The following is a 20,925-nucleotide window of genomic DNA, read 5'->3' as shown; positions in this document are numbered from 1 at the left end:
CAAACATTTGCATCATGATTCGTAACAGTGGCAAAACTACAGTTATGAAGTAGCAACGAAATAATGTTATGGTCGGGGTGACCACAACATGAGGAACTGTGTTAAGGTTGCAGTGTCAAGAAGGTTGAGAATCATAGGCTCAGGTAAGAAGTTCTACCTGAAAACCTGTTCTAAGAAGGGGCTGCGGGGAAGCACGACCTTGAGAGGGCCCGGTGTTGAGCGGTATGACCCTGAGAGGACCCGGTGTTGAGCAGTGTGACCCTGAGAGGACCACGTGTTGAGCGGTGTGACCCTGAGAGGACCGGTGTTGAGCAGTGTGACCCTGAGAGGACCCAGTGTTGAGCAGTGTGACCCTGAGAGGACCACGTGTTGGGCGGTGTGACCCTGAGAGGACATGGTGGTGAGCGGTGTAACACTGAGAGGACCCAGTATTGAGTGGTGTGACCCTGAGAGGACCCAGTGTTGAGCGGTGTGACCCTGAGAGGACCCAGTGTTGAGCAGTGGGGGAGGCAGCCCCGGTACATACTTGTCCACAAACAGGGCTGGGGAGTCGGGTCTCGTGGACTCCAGATCCTGCATGGCGTTCCACTCATTGATGCAGCTCTGCTCAGAGCCGATGCAGCTCTCATAGTAGGTGGCCCAGATGAGCGCCACCCCACCAGGGAAGTAGTTGTGCCTCCGTGCCACTTCACAGGCCTTGTGAAGCACTTGGAGGGCAGACCTGGGGGAGGAGAGAGACGCTCAGGACCAGGAACTTGGGTTCTGCAATTTGCAAAGGGTGCTCATTTCATGGCAGTGGGATGGGCACCCGGAAGGGACTCCCTGCCCACACGGCAGTCAGGCACAACTATTAGCTCCCAGAGGCTGTGTCAACTAAACTCACAGCGGACAGGATATCCCTCATCCTTTCCAAAGAAGTAAATAAACACCAGCAGCAGGCACACCGCAATCTCTAACTCTTCCAAGCTGGCTGGGTCACATTCCAGCAACCAACTCCAAGATGCCAGATCTGCTTCTGAAGTCACAGCAACCTGGAACCCAGGCAGGACTGCACTCCAGGCATCTACTGGTGGGGGGGAAAAGGTCTCTAAAGAACAACAGAAACTCCTGAGCCCATCTGTGGACATCCCCCCCACCCCAGTGTGTAATATCTCAGGGCCTCAGGGCATAAAAATGTGTGTTTTATTTAATCAGCATCTTTTGGGAAAAAAAACAGGCTGAAAATTTCTCAATGAAGAGGCTGCCAAGGGAGGGGAGTGTTGGCCACGGCAGAAGCAGCCCCTGAAGGGAGGGCATCACCAGGTGAGGGTTTCTATGATGGCGCATGCACACTGAAAGGAGCCTCATTTTTCATGATTTTATCCATCCTACCGTCTAGGCTGCTTGAGGGAATAAACTTGGAACCAATGTTTACTAAATTAAATAATGATAATGATGATGGTGACAACAATATCTTGGCTGGAGAGAAAAGAGGCAGCCAGCATTTACAAAATAACACTTGGGGCGTTTGCTGGCTTGTTCATCCTCTGAACACTGACTTTGTTGCCCTCATCTACCTCAGAGGACCCTGGACTGAGATGGAGGGGATGGACACAGCTCTAGGAGCGGCCCATGAGAGGGCGCCTTGGGAGTCTCCTGCGCTGGAAAAGCAGAGTCACTGGGAAATGCTATCGGCTGTTCCTCGAGCTCGTAGCTTTTCCTCATTTATCCCAACTATTCTGTTGCGCAGTTACAAGAACTGCTCAGCTCACACCAGTACCCAGCTTTTAGAAACTGCAGTGTGACACTGTCTGCTACAAACCTGCTGAGCCACACCCACAGTGAGCATGTGGCATAGTCACCTCCATTCAAGATGCTTTAAACCCCAAGAGGTGACTCCCGTTTACATTGTGACCCCCCCCACCCCCCCAGCTACTCGCTGCTCCAGCAGAGCAGAGCTCTTGTCCCTTTGCCGCACAGACAGAGCACCTACTGAGTGCCAGGGGAAGGAATAAGTAAGTGCATGCCAGGATGGTATGGTATTGACCAGGTCAACAGGTAAAGCTACATCTTCAACCTTAATACACTTTTTAAATGAGTAAAGAACTTAAATAGAACATTTCTCAACAAACACACACAAATATAAAATGCATACAAAAAAATTAGGAAACTTAACTCATGGGCCTGTCTCTGTCTCTCTCTCTCTCTCTCTCTCTCTCTCTCTCTCTCACACACACACACACACACAAAGGGTCTCCTGCACCCATGTCTCCAGTTCCCAACTCCAGGGGGTCCTACACCCTCTTCTGATCTCCATGCACTCCTGTATTCCCTCATGCGTGTACACACACACACACACACACACACACACCATTGAGAATAAAAACCACACACTGAGATACTATTTGACAGGTCACTAAGACGGCAATCGACAAATAAAACAGAATAATGTATTTTTTTATTTTTTAATTTTTATTTTTTGGTTTTTTGAGACAGGGTTTCTCTGTGGTTTTGGAGCCTGTCCTGGAACTAGCTCTTGTAGACCAGGCTGGTCTCGAACTCACAGAGATCTGTCTGCTTCTGCCTCCCAAGTGCTGGGATTAAAGGCGTGCGCCACCACCGCCCGGCAAAACAGAATAATGTAGACAGAACTCTGCAGAGACCAGAGCTTGGCTGGGGGACTTGGGTAGCTGCTGCAGACAACACGTGGTGGCTCTCCAGAAGGTTAACACAGAATTACCACAGGACTGGGGGATCTGATGGCACACACCTTGAATCCCAGAACTGGGAAGCGACGGTAGGTTGAGTTCTGTGAATTCGAGACTAGCCTGGTTTACACAGTGATTCCCAGGACAGCCTTGGACCAAGTCTCAAACAAAAAGAATTCTCCACAGGATCTAGCAATTTCCCTTGTAGAGGTAGAGACCCCAAAAGAACTGAAAGCAGAGCCTCGAACCAATTAAGCATCCAGGAATAGTCCGAGTGGCAGCATCTACAGTAACAACCAAAGGTAGAAACAAGCATGCAGGGACGGCAGGGTAGACACAAGGCTGGCAGGCGCTCTTCAGTTTTGTGAAGAGAGGAGACTGACTCATGCCACAACATGAACGAACATGAACACCCAATCAGGGGGAAGAGCGACACAGGGAAGGCAAGTAACCCAGTGTGTTCATGCAGATGTTCCAAGAACAGGGCAGTTCACAGCTACAGAACGTACAGAATCTTCTGGGGCCGGGGAGCTGAGGGGGAGGCTTCCTCTGGGACGATGAGTGTGTTCTGTTAGTGGATGGGGGTGTTGGCGCCCAACATGCACCAAATACCTCCAACAGCTACAGGGGTTATTTATGCTACAAATGATTTGCTTCAAAACACACAGACACATACACACAGATACAGAAACACACACACACAGAGACACACACATACACAGACACACACTCCCGACCAGAAGTGACTTTTCTATCCATGCTGTCGGGTTGGAACTATTTCTAAGGACTTCCAAGTCCCCCGAAGCACACTCACCACATGGCCTGGACAGACACGGGCTTGAAGACGTGCATCCTGCCGGCTGTGCTCACACTGAACCCGCTGAGGAGGGAAAACGGGAAAGAAGTGAGCATTCAGTCCAGTCACTTCCAGACTCTGGGTGCAGCCCCACCCCAGATCTGGGACCAGTGTGCCTCCTGCTGTCCGACAAGGGACGGCAGATATGCCACATTAGACAGGCAAAAGGAGAGAAGACTCCTGCTGATCGGGGCTTGTTTCCAAGCTGAGTGTGAGCAGGGTAGCTTCCAGCATTACTTAGCACCACACACTCACCTGTTTTTCTTTCACATAAAAATAAACTAATGAAAAAAACTTTTTTTTAAAGAGGTGCTGAGATCAAAAGTACCCTATCACTGAGCCGCACCCCGCTTAACAACACCCCACGATCCCAGCACTTCCACTGAGCAGATCTTTATTCGGCCAGAGTCCACTGCCAAGAGCAGCTTCGGTCTCACTTTTTTCCTCGTGCACTGCACTTCCCGGGAGTAAGTGCAGGTGGTACCCTGCGGCTCCCAACCTGCCCAGGCTGGGTGGCAATGCTTCCGCTGCAGCCACAGAGCGGCACCTGGAACTCTGCTGCATCTTTGGCACCCCAAATGTGAGTTACCCTGCAGTGTCTCGCTCACCTGTGCACTTCTGGGTCATAGCCCTGGGAGGGCCCAGAATGATTTACACAATACAGCAAACACACTCCACTGCAACAGACCTGGTGGGACGTGCCTGCAGAGGCATCTCCTGAGCTAAATCCCTACATCGACCCGAGGAGAATGCAACACCTCTGAGGTCATCAACGTAATGCACGAGGCTATCCACAGACCTGGTGGGACGCACCTGCAGAGGCATCTCCTGAGCTAAATCCCTACATCGACCCGAGGAGAATGCAACACCTCTGAGGTCATCAACGTAATGCACGAGGCTATCCACAGACCTGGTGGGACGCGCCTGCAGGGGTGTCTCCTGAGCTAAATCCCTACATCGACCTGAGGAGAATGGAACACCTCTGAGGTGATCACTTAATGCACAAGGCTATCCATAGACCACAGACCTGGGCTCTGCTGGTGCTTTGGTGTACAGGGAAATAACGAAGTTCACAAAATGTTTGTCTATGTGTGACTGCATACACACATGTCTGTGCTTCAAGTGCATGCCTGCTGCACACGGAGGCCCAAAGAGGGTCTAGGATCCCTCTGAAACTTAAGATACAGGTGGTTGTGAGATGCCACATGGGTGCTGGGAATCAAACCCAGGTCTTCTGTAAGCACAGCCAGTGCTCTGAAGCCCTGAGCCATCTCTCCAGCCCCCAGAAAAGTATCTTTTAAAGGTGTTTCCGTACCCATCCCCATCAAGGTGGATCTTGGTGTCGCTCCACAGCCGAAGAACCATCCCAATGGTGCAGCTTTTGCTACATGGAAAGAGAAGACATCGGAGTCAGTGTCTGCCCGTGGACATGCGGTTTTCCCTCAGTCTTTCTGCCGAGCAGCTCCAGGCTACAACTGCCTGGCACAGAGGGGTTCCCAGGCTGTGTCCACTCACGGATGGATTCTAGAAGACACAGGCCTAGAGCATCCCCTCTAGAGGGAGCGAGAAAGCACCTAAACTGTAGCCCCTCCCAGGCTTCTGTCCTGGGTGACAGGAGATGGGAGGTCCCCACACCGTGCTCATACTCAGGCTTCTGTTTGCCGGCCTTTTGTGTTGTTGCCACTTTACAAACTAGTTCAAGCCGGTTCTGTTTTGCCCATCCTAGCAGTGAAATGATACTCACCAACTTTAGAGACGGCGCCACTGATAAACAGAGGAGGGTTTATCAGGGGCTCCTCAGACTGTGATGAAAACTCTTCAGGCATTTAAAGAGCTGGCTTCCGAGAGACTGCTGCAGCCGTGCCAGGGCAGCCCCACGGGCCTCAGTAAATCCAAGAGTCTATCTATCTCTCCAGGGCTACGGCTCTGGGAGCGGGTGGTGGTGAGGGAAGAGTATGGGGTGGGATGTGGGGGTGGTGTTATTCCCTCCTGGGGCTCAGGGAGTCGACCCTTACTCCATAGCTCTGCCTACCTCGCGCCATCCTGCCTTTCAGTACCTGTGGGGAGGAAGTTTCAAGGCTTCCAGATTAAACTAGACTAAACATCCAGGTTGGCAAATTCCTGCTGTCCCTCTCGCAGTCCTGCCCATCCATCAGCACTGGGGGCTGCGAAATGAGACACGTGATGAGCCCCACAGGGCTCTGAAGATTACACAACTGTGTCAAGGCCAAGAGAGCATCCTTTAGATGCCCCAAAATGACAGAGACTGCTTGGGTACATACCCTGGGATGTGTTAGCAGATCTGGAACCTTCCAGGGGAAGAGAGGCTGAAACTGTCCATGAAACAGTTCCATCAATCAGAAGAAGCGGTGACTGGCCGGCACACCAGTGGACAGATGCCCCTGGAGGACTGGGGCCCAGCGCACTACGTGACTATGGCAATGACGGCAACGGTTCCATGCATTCAGGAACGTCGCCACGGCCGTCATTACCGTGACTCTCCGGCATTGCCGTGCAACTCCCGACAGAGCAGGGCAGTGACGGTGGCTCTGGCGTGACACGCACAGGAAGCGAGGCAGGGACTAGTTAGGGAAACTGCATCTTCACTACTGTCACAAGTGACAGACGGCCCTGAAGGAGGAAGTAGGTGGGAGCGACTGCGGGAGAAGGGAGCAGGTTGCAGGTCCCTGTGGGTCAAGAACAAAGCAGCTAGTTGGACCTGAGCCAGCCCAGAGGTGCAGGGAGGAGTCAGGCTTGAGCAGAGAGCCTGAAGCTCTCTACAGATGCAGGGGAAAGTGGACAGAGGGTGCCACACCAGCCCATGGTACTCAAAGGGTCCCTGAACTGGAAGCAGAAGTTGACTCAGTCCTGAGAAGGCCTAAGGAGGGGCCTGCAGCCACCACAGCTCCAACATAGCCTTTTTACACAGTTCTAGTAGGTTCTCTCACTGGAACTCATGAGAACGCACTCTCTCAGGGGTTCACACTTTCTGCACCCCCAAAAAACAAATCTCATGGCAAGAATTCAGGAAGAGAATCATTGTGCTGGTGGGGCAGGTTGCTGGGGAGGCCCAGGGAGACTAGAAGTCTGGTACACAGGGCTACAGAAGAAGCTGAGAAGGCCAGACCTGTCCTAACCCACCCCCTCCCTAATGATATACCCGGACACAGAGAACATGTGTCCCTGTTCCTCTGTCCCCTGTGCGGAAAAGGCTTCAGTTTCTTACTGGTCTCTTGACCCCTTTCTATTTTTCTTAATTATTTTAATTATTTACTTATCTTCCATGTATGGGTGTTTTGTCTGTATGCCAGTAGAGGGCATCAGATCTCATGGGACAATAGTTAAAGCAGTTGTGAGCAGTAATGTGGGTGCTGGGAACTGAACTCAGGACCTCTGGGAGAGCAACCAGTGCTCTTCACTCCAGATCTGTGGAGACCTCTAACTGCCCTGGGGTTGACCCTGTGCCCAGGCTGGAGCTCTAACTCAGGGTCTAGCTAGGGAGACACTGGACACACAGCACAGGCAAGACGACCACAGGGAGAGAGGGACTCATGAGAACCAAAGCTAGAATGCCGGGAGGTGGCAAGGAAGGACAGGCACACAGAATGGGCAGGAATGAGGGTAGGAGCCCCCAGACTGCAGCTGGAGGCTAACAACCTTCCATGACCCTGAACTGCACTCCCAGCACGTGAGAAGGGCTAACAAGTACACACCCGAATAAGTGAATGCACAAGGCATGCACTGGTTTCTGCAAACATCAGGAGAGACACGGTGCTGGACAGCGCTGTCCCCCCCCCCCCCCCCCCCCCCGCCGTCACAAGCTGCCACTCTCAGACTCTGCCCCTGTACTTCAGCAACCAGAATAGAACCCTGCAGTGGTAGCCAAGTCTTCAGCAACAGGAACTGTCTGGGGAGGACCAGGAGACTGGCACCGGGGATTCTTCCTGTCGTGCCCCTTCCACACATGAACTTGGGAGATGCCAGACTCTACAAAGAAGACGATGGCTGACTGAAAGCAGCCTACACGATGTAGAGTCCACAAGGTCACTATGCATGACGAGGGGGACTTTGAGGTGATGTACACATCCCCTCACCAGGGCTCTGTGGGAAAGCCCACTAAACTCACTGGTCTCGGCAAATTGGATTTTGGTGAAGTCACCCTTATGTCTGTCACTGGTGTCCGTCTGGGATGACTGGACATTCCTGTGCATCCCCTGAGGAAAAGTTAACGCAAATGGGGTATGCTGAGCCTGAGTCCTGTCCAGCTACATCCTGAGTGACCCTGGTGCATTCAACTCAGCTTCTCAGAGCCCTTGAAGCGTAAGGACCAGGCCCTTACCCACGGGGTGCACGGGATGAGCCAGGTGACAGCACCGTGCTCTGCTACAGGATCAGCAAAGATGACCAGGATAGTGGACTCCCGTGAGGCTTCCGTAATAAGGACCGAAATGGGGGTGTTGGGGATATCTGTATACTGCATGAAGGTGTATTGCTATGACTGGTGTAATAAAAAGCCAAATAGCCAACAGCTAGGCAGGAGGTATAGGGGGGCTTCGAGGTAGAGAGAGGATGGAATCTAAGCATGCCAGAGATGGGAGAAGACACGGAGGAAGCAGGATGGGCAGCACGTGACAGAAGCAGATTAATAAAACCACATTAATTTAAGTTACAAGAGCTAGCGAGACAAGACTAATCTAAAGCTGAGCTTTCATAATTAATAATAAGTCCCTGTGTTATTATTAGTGGGTTGGCTGTCTGACAAGAAACTACTGCTACATGGGGGTAGAGGCTACAGGAGACAGCCCCCCCCCCCCCCGTTCAGTACTGGAGGAGGTTACCAGCATGGAAAAATTACTGTCCCTGGAAGATTCCTACAGGGCTAGGACATCAACTGAAAAACCGTAACTTTGACACTGCCACACACTAATGCTCGAGTCTGGAAAGCTGAAGTAGGAGGATCACGAGTTCTCTCTCTCTCTCTCTCTCTCTCTCTCTCTCTCTCTCTCTCTCTCTCTCTCTCTCACACACACACACACACACACAGCTCCCACACTGCTCTCCCAATGACTAGCACACTGGCTGGTCTTCAGAGCATCCCTCAGCACGCGAGGCCACCGACGCAGCTCCTCCCTGCCTTGTGCTGCAGCAAACTCCCTCCCAGTGCTAGGAGGCATGGGAAGAAAAGCCATGAGACGCATTTATCCCCTCTTGTTTTCATTCACATGTAGTAAGCAGGGCAGTCTTGGTCACCAGCCTATGACACAGGGCTTAGCCACAAGACGACCCAACTATGGTCATATGACCCCTGGAACTCTTCTTGCTGCTGACCCAGCCTGAACAACAATTCGGGTCCACCTGCTGCTCTACACATCTGACCTCACCACACTGCCTACTGGACCCTAAATCCCACTTTGGCACCGGTCACCTACTTGGGCTCTCACAAAGCTGGCACCGTGTCATTGCTAAATCTCTTGCATTCCTGGTGGTGACATGGTCTTCTGTGCTAAGCTCAATGTGTGCTGTGATGTCTCGGCAGACCTGGGGCCCAGCCTGTGGCCTCCTACACAGGGTAGGACAAAAACCCATCCACTTAGCAATGAGCAGGGTAAGACCTAGGGTTTGCAATGCCCTCCTACACACGTGTTATTTCATGCCACGCTAGGGTCACAATGGAATTTACTTGGCCTCCAGTCCTGGGGAACCTCAAGCCTTAATGCTTTCACCCAAGGACCTGCCAAAAATAAACACTGATCTACGGCAGATCAGACAGGGCACTTCATACAAGGCCCACCGACACACCCCTATGCAGGCCGTCTGTCTGGGCGGCACCCCCGGCTGACTCCAGCTTGTCCTTTGATGTTCACTGCCGTTCTCACACCTTCAGGAAACATCCCTGTGTAGGACACCTCTCTACAAGTTTGGGGACTCCCCCCAAATATCTACCTCTGTAGAAATGGGGTCCCCAAATCTGCAGCACTGAGGAGACGGCACATTTGCGAGCTGAGACCTGGTGGAAATGGCACTTGGTTCCACCCTCAGAAGGGATTAATGCTGGCTTTGCCTATCTCCCCCTACAGCTGAGACCTGGTGGAAATGGCACTGGGTTCCACCCTCAGAAGGAATTAATGCTGGCTTTGCCTATCTCCCCCTACAGCTTCCTGTCTCGCCATCTGATCTCTTCTGCGCATGCTCCCACTACTGTGATGTCAACCCCATGGCCAAAGAGAGGCCTCCCATTAGACTTGCAGTCTCTGAAACGGCAAACCAGACAAACACCACCCAGGTAAATACAGAGTAACAGAGAGCAGTCCCACGCCTCCTCTCCTGCTGCTCTGAGCTGCGTGCATTCTCCAGAGGGACCATAGCGGCAGAGGAGTGAGAGCTAGAAAAGCACAGCCTGTTCCCAGAGTCTGGTGGCCCCAGTCTTGGTGGTCCCCCATCTTCCAGAGAGACTCATCCCAGCACACCAGGAAAGTCCTTTGCCAACAGGGACCCATCTCCTGCTCTAATGGGAAATGCTATCCTGAGACTCACCTCTCCTTACTGGAAAAGTCAACTCCCAGCAAAATGTTCTCCTCAGTGTCCTGGCGCCCGCTGGTGTACACCACAACCATGTAGCGGACACGGTCGGTCCAGACGCTCTCAAGGCGCACGGCCTGTGGACAAGGGGTCACCTCGATGGTTTGCTCCCTTCCTCTGTCCCCCAAACCAAGACCAAGGGCTTTAGTTCTTGGCCCCCACCCACAAATCAGGGAAGAAATGAAGACCAAGTGCTTGTGAGTAGGACCAGAGAGAGCGTGTGCCTGGCACAGGGAACAGCCAACTGCGTGCAGTGGGGACACAGTTGAAATGTACAAGTTACATTCATGTTTAGCATAGATCCATAGATGCCATGGACATCTGAAGTCTCTCCTGGCCCCTCTGGGGTGCTGGGCATAGAACCAGAGCATCACACACCCAGTGATGCCCCTATCACTGAATGGTACTCCAGCACCCTGGTTGTTGGGCAACAGTGTGAGAGAAAGAGGAACCACGATTGAGGGGGGCTCGAGCTGCATTTGAAGACCACCCTCAGCTCTTACCAGCTTGATTCTGTCTTCACAGCGTAGGAGGTTGATCATCACTTGAAGGTGCTGAGGCAGATCACCTGTGAGGCCAACAAGGACAGCTTTAAATGGGAGATCGATTCCAAGGGCTGGGACAACACAGTGGTCAACAGCATTTTCAACAAAGACTTTGGAAAACATACATGGACCCTCAGGAGAATGTTATCACATCCAGGCAAATATTCCCTAGCAAGGAGGCAGAAACCACAGCCATAGCTGCAGAGGCGTCTGCCCAGGGCTGAGCTGTAAGGAAAAAAACTGAGTGTCACGTGTCCTCTTCAAACTCTTGGGCATTTTTCACATAAGCCAGATGTTACTTCTGTACCTGGTGGACAGGGAGCATGCTGGGTGTCCAGAGAAATTATTTGAGGGAAAACAATCTATCATTCTCTTTTCATAAAAAAGAAATCATTAACGTGTTCTTTGTTCTTCATTGGTAAGAGAAGTAAAGAGACAGTCATCTAAAGCAGCAAATTTCCTGCCTCAGCCTCCCGGGATCTGGGACTGTGGGTACACACCACCATTTCCAGCCAGAGAAAATGGTTCTATCTTTTAAAGACTTTAAAAAAAAATGTGTACACGGAGTGGGATTATGTGTGTGTCTACATGCAGATGCCTGCAGAGTCCAAAAGAGGCCACTGGATCCTTTGGAACTAGAATTACAGGCGGCTGTGTGCTACCCAACAAGAATGCTGAACACTGAACTTGGGTCCTCTGCAAAGGCAACATGCGCCCTTAACCACCAAGCTCTCTCCCTTCCCAGACCTGCTCTATTCCCTTTTATTGGACAAAGTCTACATAGTCTAGTCTGGCCTCAAACTCACAATCCTCTTAGGGTGGGAAGTGAGCTTCAGTGGGCAGTACCCCGGGGTTGGGGTCTGGAGAGTGTGCAGGGCCAGGCAGCAAGCTCACTGAGGGATGGGTGGGTGTTCCAGGGGTGTGGCTGCTGGGGCGGGATGCAGCGTTGCTAAAGTAGATGTAGGATCCCTGTCCTGCCTTTCCTGGCCTTGACGCCTGGGTGCCCTCATCTGGATGAAGGTGAGAGAAATAACTCAGTAAAATCATCCTTTCCAATTGTGTGCAGAGCGCCAAAGAAACCCAATTACAGTTTTTGTTTGTTTTAATTCTACTCTAGGGAGCTGAGGGTACAGCTCCATGGCATAGCACTTGCCTAATATGTGCCCAGCACTGCAAAAACCAGAGACAAAGTGAAGCAGCAACACTGTGAAACACTCTCCACGCTGGGAACCCTGGAAGGACAGCACTGCTTATATAATAAGCAAAGGCCCCAGAAAGCCACGGCCACCATGCCTGCTGCAATAGTGTGCTGTCCTTTTAAGGATGGACGTGTGATGTCTAAACAGTACTTCCCCTCTGTGAGAAAACTAGAATTTTAGAAACCTGCCCCTCGGTCGGGAGGGCACAGCTCATGCTAAGTGTTCTTCCCACAATAAATAAGATCAGCAAAAGACAGAAAAAAAGCCACAATGCCTCCTATCTGATCCTCCCAGCAACAGGACTCAACAGCTGCTCTGAGATACCAGCTCACACTGGGCGTTCCCTGCTCTGCTTTCTCTAAGAGCTGACACAGCCACCAAGGGCTGGTTCTTTGCCTGGATCCGCCCACCATCCACCCCAAGTCACAGAGATGAAAGTAACCCACTCCCATGTCCGAGAAATGTCCAAATGAGAGAGGCATTTCACACATAATTAAACTGCTGACATCCCAGCCTGACATCACATACAGATCAGAGGGCAGAAGCCTGGAGTGTGAGACCCTACACCAACTGGCCGACTGAACTTGACCTAACCCCACAGAATTAACCCTTTGATTACTCTCCATGGTGGTCAGAGAGGCAACAGGGAGAGGGAACATAGCAAAGCCATTTGCTGGCCAACCCAGGCCAGCCAGTGGTTTGTCTTCCCAAGCTCACCACTCGGAGAAGACCCAATCAGACAGTGACTGTCTTCCTGCCTGCGGGCATTCAAGGGACACTCAGAGGAGCTTTCTCAGGGTCTGATACAAAATGGCTTTATCCTTCCTGTCCAAGCTCACTCACAGTAGGGACACATTCCACACTTGAACAAAGCCTGATCTTCGAGTTGCTGTATAACATGCCACAGATACCAGCAGACGTGGAAATGAGGGCTACTTGGAGCTTGCTCACAATTGCCACCCACTGGAAAAGTCGGTGCGTGCTGTGCACTACACATCTGTGTGTCCGTGGAGCCCAGAGGACATCTTGGCTCGCCAGGAGTTTTCTCACCTTCTGTACAAGCCAGGATCTGTCACCAGAACATCATCAGCCATGTTAGCCAGTCAATGGCCGGCGAGGGCTCAGGACCCACCTGTCTCCACCACTCATCTCTCCATCACCTGATTACAAACATACACCACCACACCCGGGTTCCTGGGATCTGAACCAGGTCCTACTCTTGAAGCAAGGGTTTTACCAGCTGTGCCATCTCCCCAGTGCCTTGAGAACGTTTTGTTCTTTTGGTTTGGGTTTGCTTTTTGAAGCAGGTTCTTGCTGTGTAGCTTAGGCTGTCCTTGAAGTCATAATTTTCCAGTCTAACTTCCTAGATTACAGGTGTGGGCCACTGGGTCTGGCCACCTGCATAATTAGTGACTTCCACATTATCCGAGGCATTGAATGCCTGTTAGGAAGATTAGAAAGCCGAAGCTCAGAAGTACACCCTGCCTGTTCAGGAAATCATAAAACAAGGTTTTACAGAAGCCAGGTCTGTCTGGCTCTAAAGCATGGTGGTTTGTGGTTTGTTTTTTTTTTTCTTTCGAGATAGGGTTTCTTTGTGTAGCCCTGGCTGTCCTGAAACTCGGTCTGTAGACCAAACTGGTCGTGAACTCAGGATTCTGCTTGCCTCTGTGTCCTGAGTGCTGGGATTAAAGGCCTGTTTGTTTGTCTATTTTTAACAGAATGGTTTCACTAAGTGACTTAGGTATCCTAAAATACACTATGTAGCCTAGGCTGGCCTTGAACTCATGATCCTCCTGCTTCTACTCTACCCTCTAGTGTTGGGCTCACAGGCTGACTGCCAGAATGCTCCAAATGAAACATCGTTCCCACACACCACACTGCCTCCTCGTACGGGACACTTATTTTCTTAAATGACAGCAGACCTAAATCTTGGTTGACAGGATCAGTATGTTAAAACACAGGCTGAGCTCCAGCATTTGACATAAGACGCTGGGTAAGTAGAGGCCAAGCAAACGAAGTGAACCCAGGGGTGAGGCAATGTCCAGCTGTCCAGTCTCATCCCAGCTCTCCTGAAAGACAGAGCGGCCTCCTACCATGTAAACACTCAGACCCTGGAAGCCTCCCTCAGAAGGACTCCAGACCAATGACTGTCACAAGGATCCCTTGTGTACATCTTGCATTCCACCTTCAGTTTGGCTTCATTTCTACAGTCACGTAGTCTAAGAAATCCAACCTTGGGCCTCGACAGGCATTTTTACTCATCTGTTTTTGGACCTACATTATCATTCAGTCTGTCCCCAACTCTATTACTTCTGTCCTTTCCAAAAGGCAGCTATTATAGGATAAAGGCACCCTGTCACATGAACATTCAAGGCAGTCAAAGGCTCTTACATGGCCTCCTCGAGGGATTTTCGAATGTTCGGGTGAGCTATGAAGAACCTCGGAGGCTGTCTTCAAGGGACAGCTTACAGCTGGGACGCGTGCTGGTCTGTTTGTCCAAGCCTCACTATTCGAGCTGAGATGTTAACTGACAGAGAACACCCAGGGAATCTTTGCATCCCAGCAACTAGGCTGGCCATTACAAACCCATGATGCTCTGCTTCCCTGGCTGCGAGGGAAGACAACTCCCCTCCCCGCTGTGGAAGGTTCTCCTGCGGCACAGAAAGGATCCCAATGTAAGAGCTTGAGTCACCTGCATGCTTGTGAGGATGCTGAAGACTCCGCTGGCCCTGAGCGCTGTTCCCCTGCTGCAGGAAGAGCGCCGCTCCTTTCACCATGAAAAAGCTCTCGCTCAAGCTAGAAGAACAAAGCAGGGCCCAGTTAGTGATCTTGAGAGAGACAGGCAAGATGCGCTACCGAGAGGACACTGAGGGTGGACAGGCTGCATGTGACACGCAATGGGATGACGGCAGCCACAGTTCTCAGGGGCAAATGATGCTTTGGTGGCGCACGCCTTTAATCCCAGCACTCGGAAGGCAGAGGCAGGTGGATCTCTGTGAGTCTGAGACCAATTTGGGCTACAGAGCAAGTTCCAGGACAGTTAGACTACACAGAGAAACCTGTCTGGGGGGCGGGGAGGAAATAAAACAACAAAAACATCAAAATGAGGGTCAGGCCTACGATTCCTACTGCTGAAAAGACCAGCCTGGGCAAATAGAAAGCTGGGGATTGATAGCTCAGTGATAGAGCACTTGTCTTACAAAAGACCCTAGGATTAATCCCTAGTGACACCCACACTCACACACCCCTCTCTGTCGCTCTCTGATACATACACACCCCTCACATATACACCTCTCTCACACATGCCTCACACACACACCTCACCACACACTTCACATACACACGCCTTACACACACTTGCCTCACACACACATACACCTCACACACACACACCTCACACACACGTCTCTCACACACACACCCCTCACGCAGTAAGACTAGGATGCACAAAAGGGCAGAGAAGAAACCAAACAACAAAACACATTCTTGCAACTTTCACTTATAATTCGGTTAATGATTTTCTTCTTTCAGAGCCTGGAGGTGGCTCAGTGGTTAAGAGCCCTGGCTGCTCTTCCAGAGGACCAGGGTTCAATTCCCAGCACCCAAATGGCAGCTCACAACTGTCTGCAACTCCAGTTCTAGAGAGTCTGACACCATTATACCAATGCACATAAAATAGTCAAATAAATTATTTAAAAGTCAGGAATGTGAATTCAAGCCAGTCTAGCTATCAAGACGCTACCTCAAAGCAAGCTAAATCTAGCATGCCATCCTAAATGCTAAGAAAACACCATTTAAACTTGCATACAGGCCAGCAGCTTCTGAGATAACTTGACCTCTATGACAGCAGATTCATAATAAAATCTGAACTTTTTCCCATTAAGTTCCCATGGTAAGGGGCTGGAGAGATGGCGCATTGGTTAAGAGCACTGGCCGCACTTCCAGAGGAGCAGGGTTCAATTCCCAACACCCATATAGCAGCTCACAACTGCCTGCAACTCCAGTTCTGGGGGATCCGACACTCTTACACATGCACACATGCAGTCAAAGCACCATGCACATTCTAACGTAAGTTAAAAAGAAGTCAGTCAAAACAGAAATCGAGAAAACATCTCACGGTAAAAAGAGACTGTTCAACTATGAATGAATGCAGCTCAGCTCGGCTCTCAAGTACAGACCTTTGAACCCTGACAACCTGGCGACAGGCCACGTGACACCCAGTGTCACAGACCCACACAGGAGGATCATCTTCACAATATTTGCACACGCACACACCTTCCTGTGCACAGCTGTTGCCTGCACCTAGGAAGGAGGAATACAGACAGACGTCTCTGCATTCTTACTCCCGGAAAGAAGGACGTTCTTAGCAGACACCCTGCAAGCACCCTGTGTCTCCTCCTGTCCGCTGCAGATTCCCATGTGCACATCTTTCCTACTCAGTTTTACAATGGAGTTTTCAGATATTCAGATCCCCATTACACCTGTCCAAGAATCACCAAGAGCTGAGCCCAGGAAACTTAAAACAATCGCCAGTTGATCAAAGCAGCTGCGGGAGTTGATTTTCAAAGCCAACATCAACTCTTTTTGTTCACTAATTTGAAAAACAAACAAACAAAAAACCCAACAAAACAAAAAACAATCAAAAAACCAACACCTCAGATTGAGCAGAAACCAGAGCAAGCTGGAAACAGCCAACCATGAACAGTGACCTTTGCCTTGGAAACCAAGAGCCAAAATTCCCCTTGGTTTCCCTTGTATTTCCTTTGGAAAAAAAAGGGGACAATGATAAAGAGCAGACTGCGCGCGCCCTGTGACCTACTCTGAAGTTAGCTGTTCCTCTGTTCTGATAAGAAGGGGCCTTCCCCTCCACCCATGGGGTTCATTAGGGCCCTGGCACCACCTCAGTTACCGTCAACAGCCAGCCTGAACGCTGCAGGGAGCCCCATTGCTTTGAGGGCTGCAAGGTCCCGTGTCCTGGAAATATACAGGAAATAGCAGAACGCCAGTGGCCAAGATGACCCTCAGGCTGAGTCCAGGATGCTGTGGAAAGGATGGGAGACCACAGACAAGATGAAGCTTCTAGGCTTCATAAAGCTCCACTGCCTGGCTTCTAGGCTGTGTACTGGGCCACTGCTGGCACAGAGTCTGGTGTTCAGAGTTGGCTGAAGAGCACTGCCCAAAACAGACAGCTGGCTCCTGGTTTTCTATGTTGAGTTCCTGATACCAAGAAGCTCAAGACCCTGTGACCTGTGACCCTGTGACCTGAGACCCCAGGGCCCCTCCAGGGAATCCTCTCAGACATCAATGTCAGTAACATCACACACTTTTCTGTGGGTACCCAGGGCAAGAAAGCATGCCATCCCAGATAGTAGACAAAATAAATAAATAAACACCCCCCAAAACCCCACCAAATCCTTCTTACAAGAGATTTTTGAGTCCCAAGAGACACAGACAGAGGCAGCGCCCTCTTCCTCCTCCACTGCCCTGGGAAGTCTCAAGCCTGTCCCACAGCCTTGCTCCAGGCTTTCGTCTCGGCAGCACAAGTCGGTCAGCAGACACTGCCTGCTACCCCGGGGAAGACTGTGCAGTGAGGAAAATATGACCTTCAATTCCCAAGTCCCGCCTCTCTCTCACACACAGACTGTCATCCGAAACAGCTCCCAGGGAGAACACGAGTCGGCTGCGGCTTACGTACTAATGCGGACTGGACACCTCTGAACGGCAGAGGTACTGGGTTGGCCGAAGGAAGACACAGAAGTCGGAAAGATAAAGTTCCATGGTAGCGGCATTCACGTCTGTAGTAATCCTGCTCAAACAGACGGTGCCTGAAGAGGCCCCGCTGTCCACAAGTACAGGCCAGCCCGGTAAGAGGCAGTGGGGCTTTCCAGGGCAACACTGGAGTTCTCCTTGGATGATGGTCCCACCCAAAGAGCAAGTGGCTCTTGTGGCCCTCGCCTTTTTCTGATATTTTGGCTTAAAAAGGCCCTTGTCCCAGCATTTCCTGATGAAAAGGGTCCATTCAGAAGAAGGGAAGCAGCTGAGGGTTCTGCAGTCATGACACGCCCACGGGCTTTACTGCAGGCCTTGGAACAAGCAATTGGTGAGCACTAGGAACCAGGAGGGAAAACAGCTGGCCACCAAGAACCAAAACCCAATGAAAGGACCCCATCCTGGGTCAAAACCACATATAGGAGGAGGTCGCAGGGCATAGCTTTCTTTCAAATCCCCACCCATCTCACCAGGCAGGGTTGTGGGCGGCTGCCACGGGTAGTTAACAAGGCATTTTCAAAAGCAGCTTAACATCCAAAAAAAAAAAAGCTTGACTCACATTTATGGCTACTTGAGGTGCCTGGTGACCCTCAGCTTGGGCCACTGCAGATGGAGGGACTCACATGTACTTATGTGAGCATCTGTGAGAGGTACAAGGTGTCCCAGCAGGCCAAGCTGCAAAGCCAAAGCAAATCTCTGACCCGGGAGGGCTGGAGATGCTGAAAGCCTTAATTTACAGGTTAAGGACAGGACCCTGGCAGGGTGTGACACAGGAAGAGCTGGAGACCCGGGTCAGTGTCCCTGAGGGAGGAAGCGCTGAGCAGGAGCCCCTGGAAGGGCTTGTCCGGAAGCTTCTCCCAGCTCCAGTGGTCACTTAGTCCTCACTGGAGGAGTGACTGAATCACACACTTCTTACTCAGTTCATCCAGGAACACACGTCTTTACCACTGGGACTCACTCCCATCCACGTGCCCCACACCGACTGTCTCAACTCAGTGGGGGTTTCCAGATGCTGGCACAGCTGCAGCCCCTGCACACACCTGCTCTGGGAGCCCACGCAGTATCACCAAGAAGCCAGGACACACATTGTGTCGCACTCCCTTCCAAGCGTCCAGATGCAGAAGGCACAGCAAAGACCAAGGAATGGCTTGCAGAGACACCTCCAGGCTAGGAAGGCTTGGCTACAGAGTGCTTCCATGTGCCCAGGGAGTCACATCATCTGCCCACTGCCACCACCACCAAGGCTGTGGGACAGGAGACATCATTCTGTCCTTCTTCACTGAGCAGGGATGGAGAGACACTGCGGGAGCAGCAAGGACAGGCTGATCAAGTGTTCAAGGTAGGCTTCTTGTGTTTCTGAGACCTTGACCACTAAGTAGACACATACACTCGAGCTCGAAAATGTGGAAGGCCTTGAAGCAAACTCCTGGTTTGCGGTGCAGTCATTAATCTGCTAGCATAAGAAGCTCTCGGCATCCCAGAGTGACCATGAAGGGTGCTTTACAGTCTAGAGAGCTCACACTCCATTGCTACACCTAATTCTTGCAATGCCATTCTGCTGACAAAAGATCCATGCTGGGAGAATGAACTGTTGGAGGTTGTAGAGCCAACAGCAGGAGGGGCTGGAGACGCCCCCAACATCTCAGTGCCCTACCTGCCCCATCCCCAGGACAGCGGTACTGCCTATCCTGAAGTTAAGGTGCACCTTAACATTTAGATGGATTCACAGCTCCAGAAGTTGAGGCTGTGAAGAAGGATGGAGACTATTGAGAGACAGATCAGGAAAAGGCTGCAGATGGGATGGAAAGTTCTTTCCAGCTTCTCCATGGCATCCTTCTGTGGCTCAGTGTCACAGAGAACCCTTGCTGCCCTAGACATCTATTCTCTGCCTTCAAGCACCTGGCCTGGTTCCAAACACCTTCAGAAGTACAAGAAAACACATATTCAACTCGTGCCCCAAATGGGTACCTGTGTGTAGGAGGCGGGACGACACTGGGGTTCTCTGGAGGACACGGTGGCTTGGAAAGGGGTTATGGAAGAAAAATGCTGGCAGGGCCAATTGCTAATGTCTTTGCTACTGGGCCATGCATTGTCTGGCTGGAGGCGTAGGCTTCCCCTCAGAGACAAGGAATGTCCAGAGGCATTGTAGACAGCCAGAGACATTTTCTGAGAGCCACATAGCCCTCCTTCATACCCAGCTGGCAGGAGCTGGCAGCTCAGACTATCAGAGAGCTCACAAGAGCAAGACTTTTGTTTCTGCTTAGGTAAGATACTCAGTGAGTCTGAACACAGCTCTGCAGACCTTAAGATGTCCATCCATGGCCCTCAAGAGCCCTCAGGCCTGAATACAGCGCCCCTGCTGTGTGTCTTTCCTCACTGGGCTTGCTGGGCCCTAAGCCTCCTTACCAAGGGCTGAGGTATAAAGGGGGCATTGTATGCAAACTTTATGGCAGCAGAAGTAACCCAGCCAGCCAGAATCAACAGGAATGTGAAGACAATATTTTTTAAACAACTCAGAAATTCCAAAATTGGGATGCTCTCAGTTGTCCCAGGTGCTCATGGCTTTCCGTGACGTGAAGCCCACCCGGCATTCATTGCTCGGTGTGGCACAATCTTTCCGGAAGCTCTACCTTCCTCGGTTTCCAGGACCATCTGCCTCAGGCCTTCTTTATCCCTGAGGGCAAATTGCTAGCATAAGAATCTACTGCACAATTCAAATACGGCCCGTGTGCCCAGTGAACTGAACTGGTATTTCATTAACACGCGGTATGTAGTGAGCCTTTAGTCCCAGCACTTGGGCGGCAAACAGGAGGGTCTCCTGAGTTTGAGGCCAGTCTGGTCTACACAATTCCAGTCCAGCAATGGCTACAAGGACAAAGAAAACTCGTAAGAGGAGACAGCGGTAGGATGCCTGTTGTACACTCTCGAGCCCGAGTGCAGCCCCCAGCACTCCACCCTCCGCGAGACTAGCTGCGGCAACATAGCAGAATAGCAGGGCGCGCTCTGCCCATCTCTGGCCGTCCGCCCAGCTGCACAGCTCCCAGTCGCTGTCGTCAACATTCCTCCTCAGTCCCAGAGCTTTCAGTCATGTGTCACCATCTAGAATTAAAACGTGTGCTAACAACCTGCCTGGAGTAGCCACAATTAGCCTGTACACATACCAACCAAGCACTCATCTGACTTTGGAGTCTAGCGAGCGCTCACTTACATCTCCCACATCCCACAGTGCATCCTCTGCCCTTCTCCCGTGGTCTTCAGAAGCCTGTCTACTCCAGGTCTCTGCGCAAGCC

The 20,925-nt window shown here is 51.3% G+C and overlaps 1 protein-coding gene across 1 annotated transcript in view; it reads right to left on the bottom strand.

Moving 5' to 3' along the window:
* The window catches only part of Ssh1 (slingshot protein phosphatase 1), a 52,812-nt gene that overhangs the window by 19,730 nt on the left and 12,157 nt on the right, over positions 1-20,925 (bottom strand). Inside the window, exons 3-8 of the mRNA XM_057764386.1 lie at positions 14,559-14,662; positions 10,626-10,690; positions 10,078-10,199; positions 4,859-4,927; positions 3,502-3,567; positions 527-721 (exon numbers count right to left, since the gene is read on the bottom strand). Of these exons, the coding sequence (XP_057620369.1) occupies positions 527-721; positions 3,502-3,567; positions 4,859-4,927; positions 10,078-10,199; positions 10,626-10,690; positions 14,559-14,662 (621 nt within the window). The remainder of the gene's footprint in view (positions 1-526; positions 722-3,501; positions 3,568-4,858; positions 4,928-10,077; positions 10,200-10,625; positions 10,691-14,558; positions 14,663-20,925) is intronic.

Source organism: Chionomys nivalis, chromosome 3 (assembly GCF_950005125.1).
Source record: "Chionomys nivalis chromosome 3, mChiNiv1.1, whole genome shotgun sequence".
Classification (NCBI taxonomy): Eukaryota; Metazoa; Chordata; class Mammalia; order Rodentia; family Cricetidae; genus Chionomys; species Chionomys nivalis.
The sequence above is the reverse complement of the archived record's forward strand: the minus strand, read 5'-3'. Positions and strand labels throughout refer to the sequence as shown.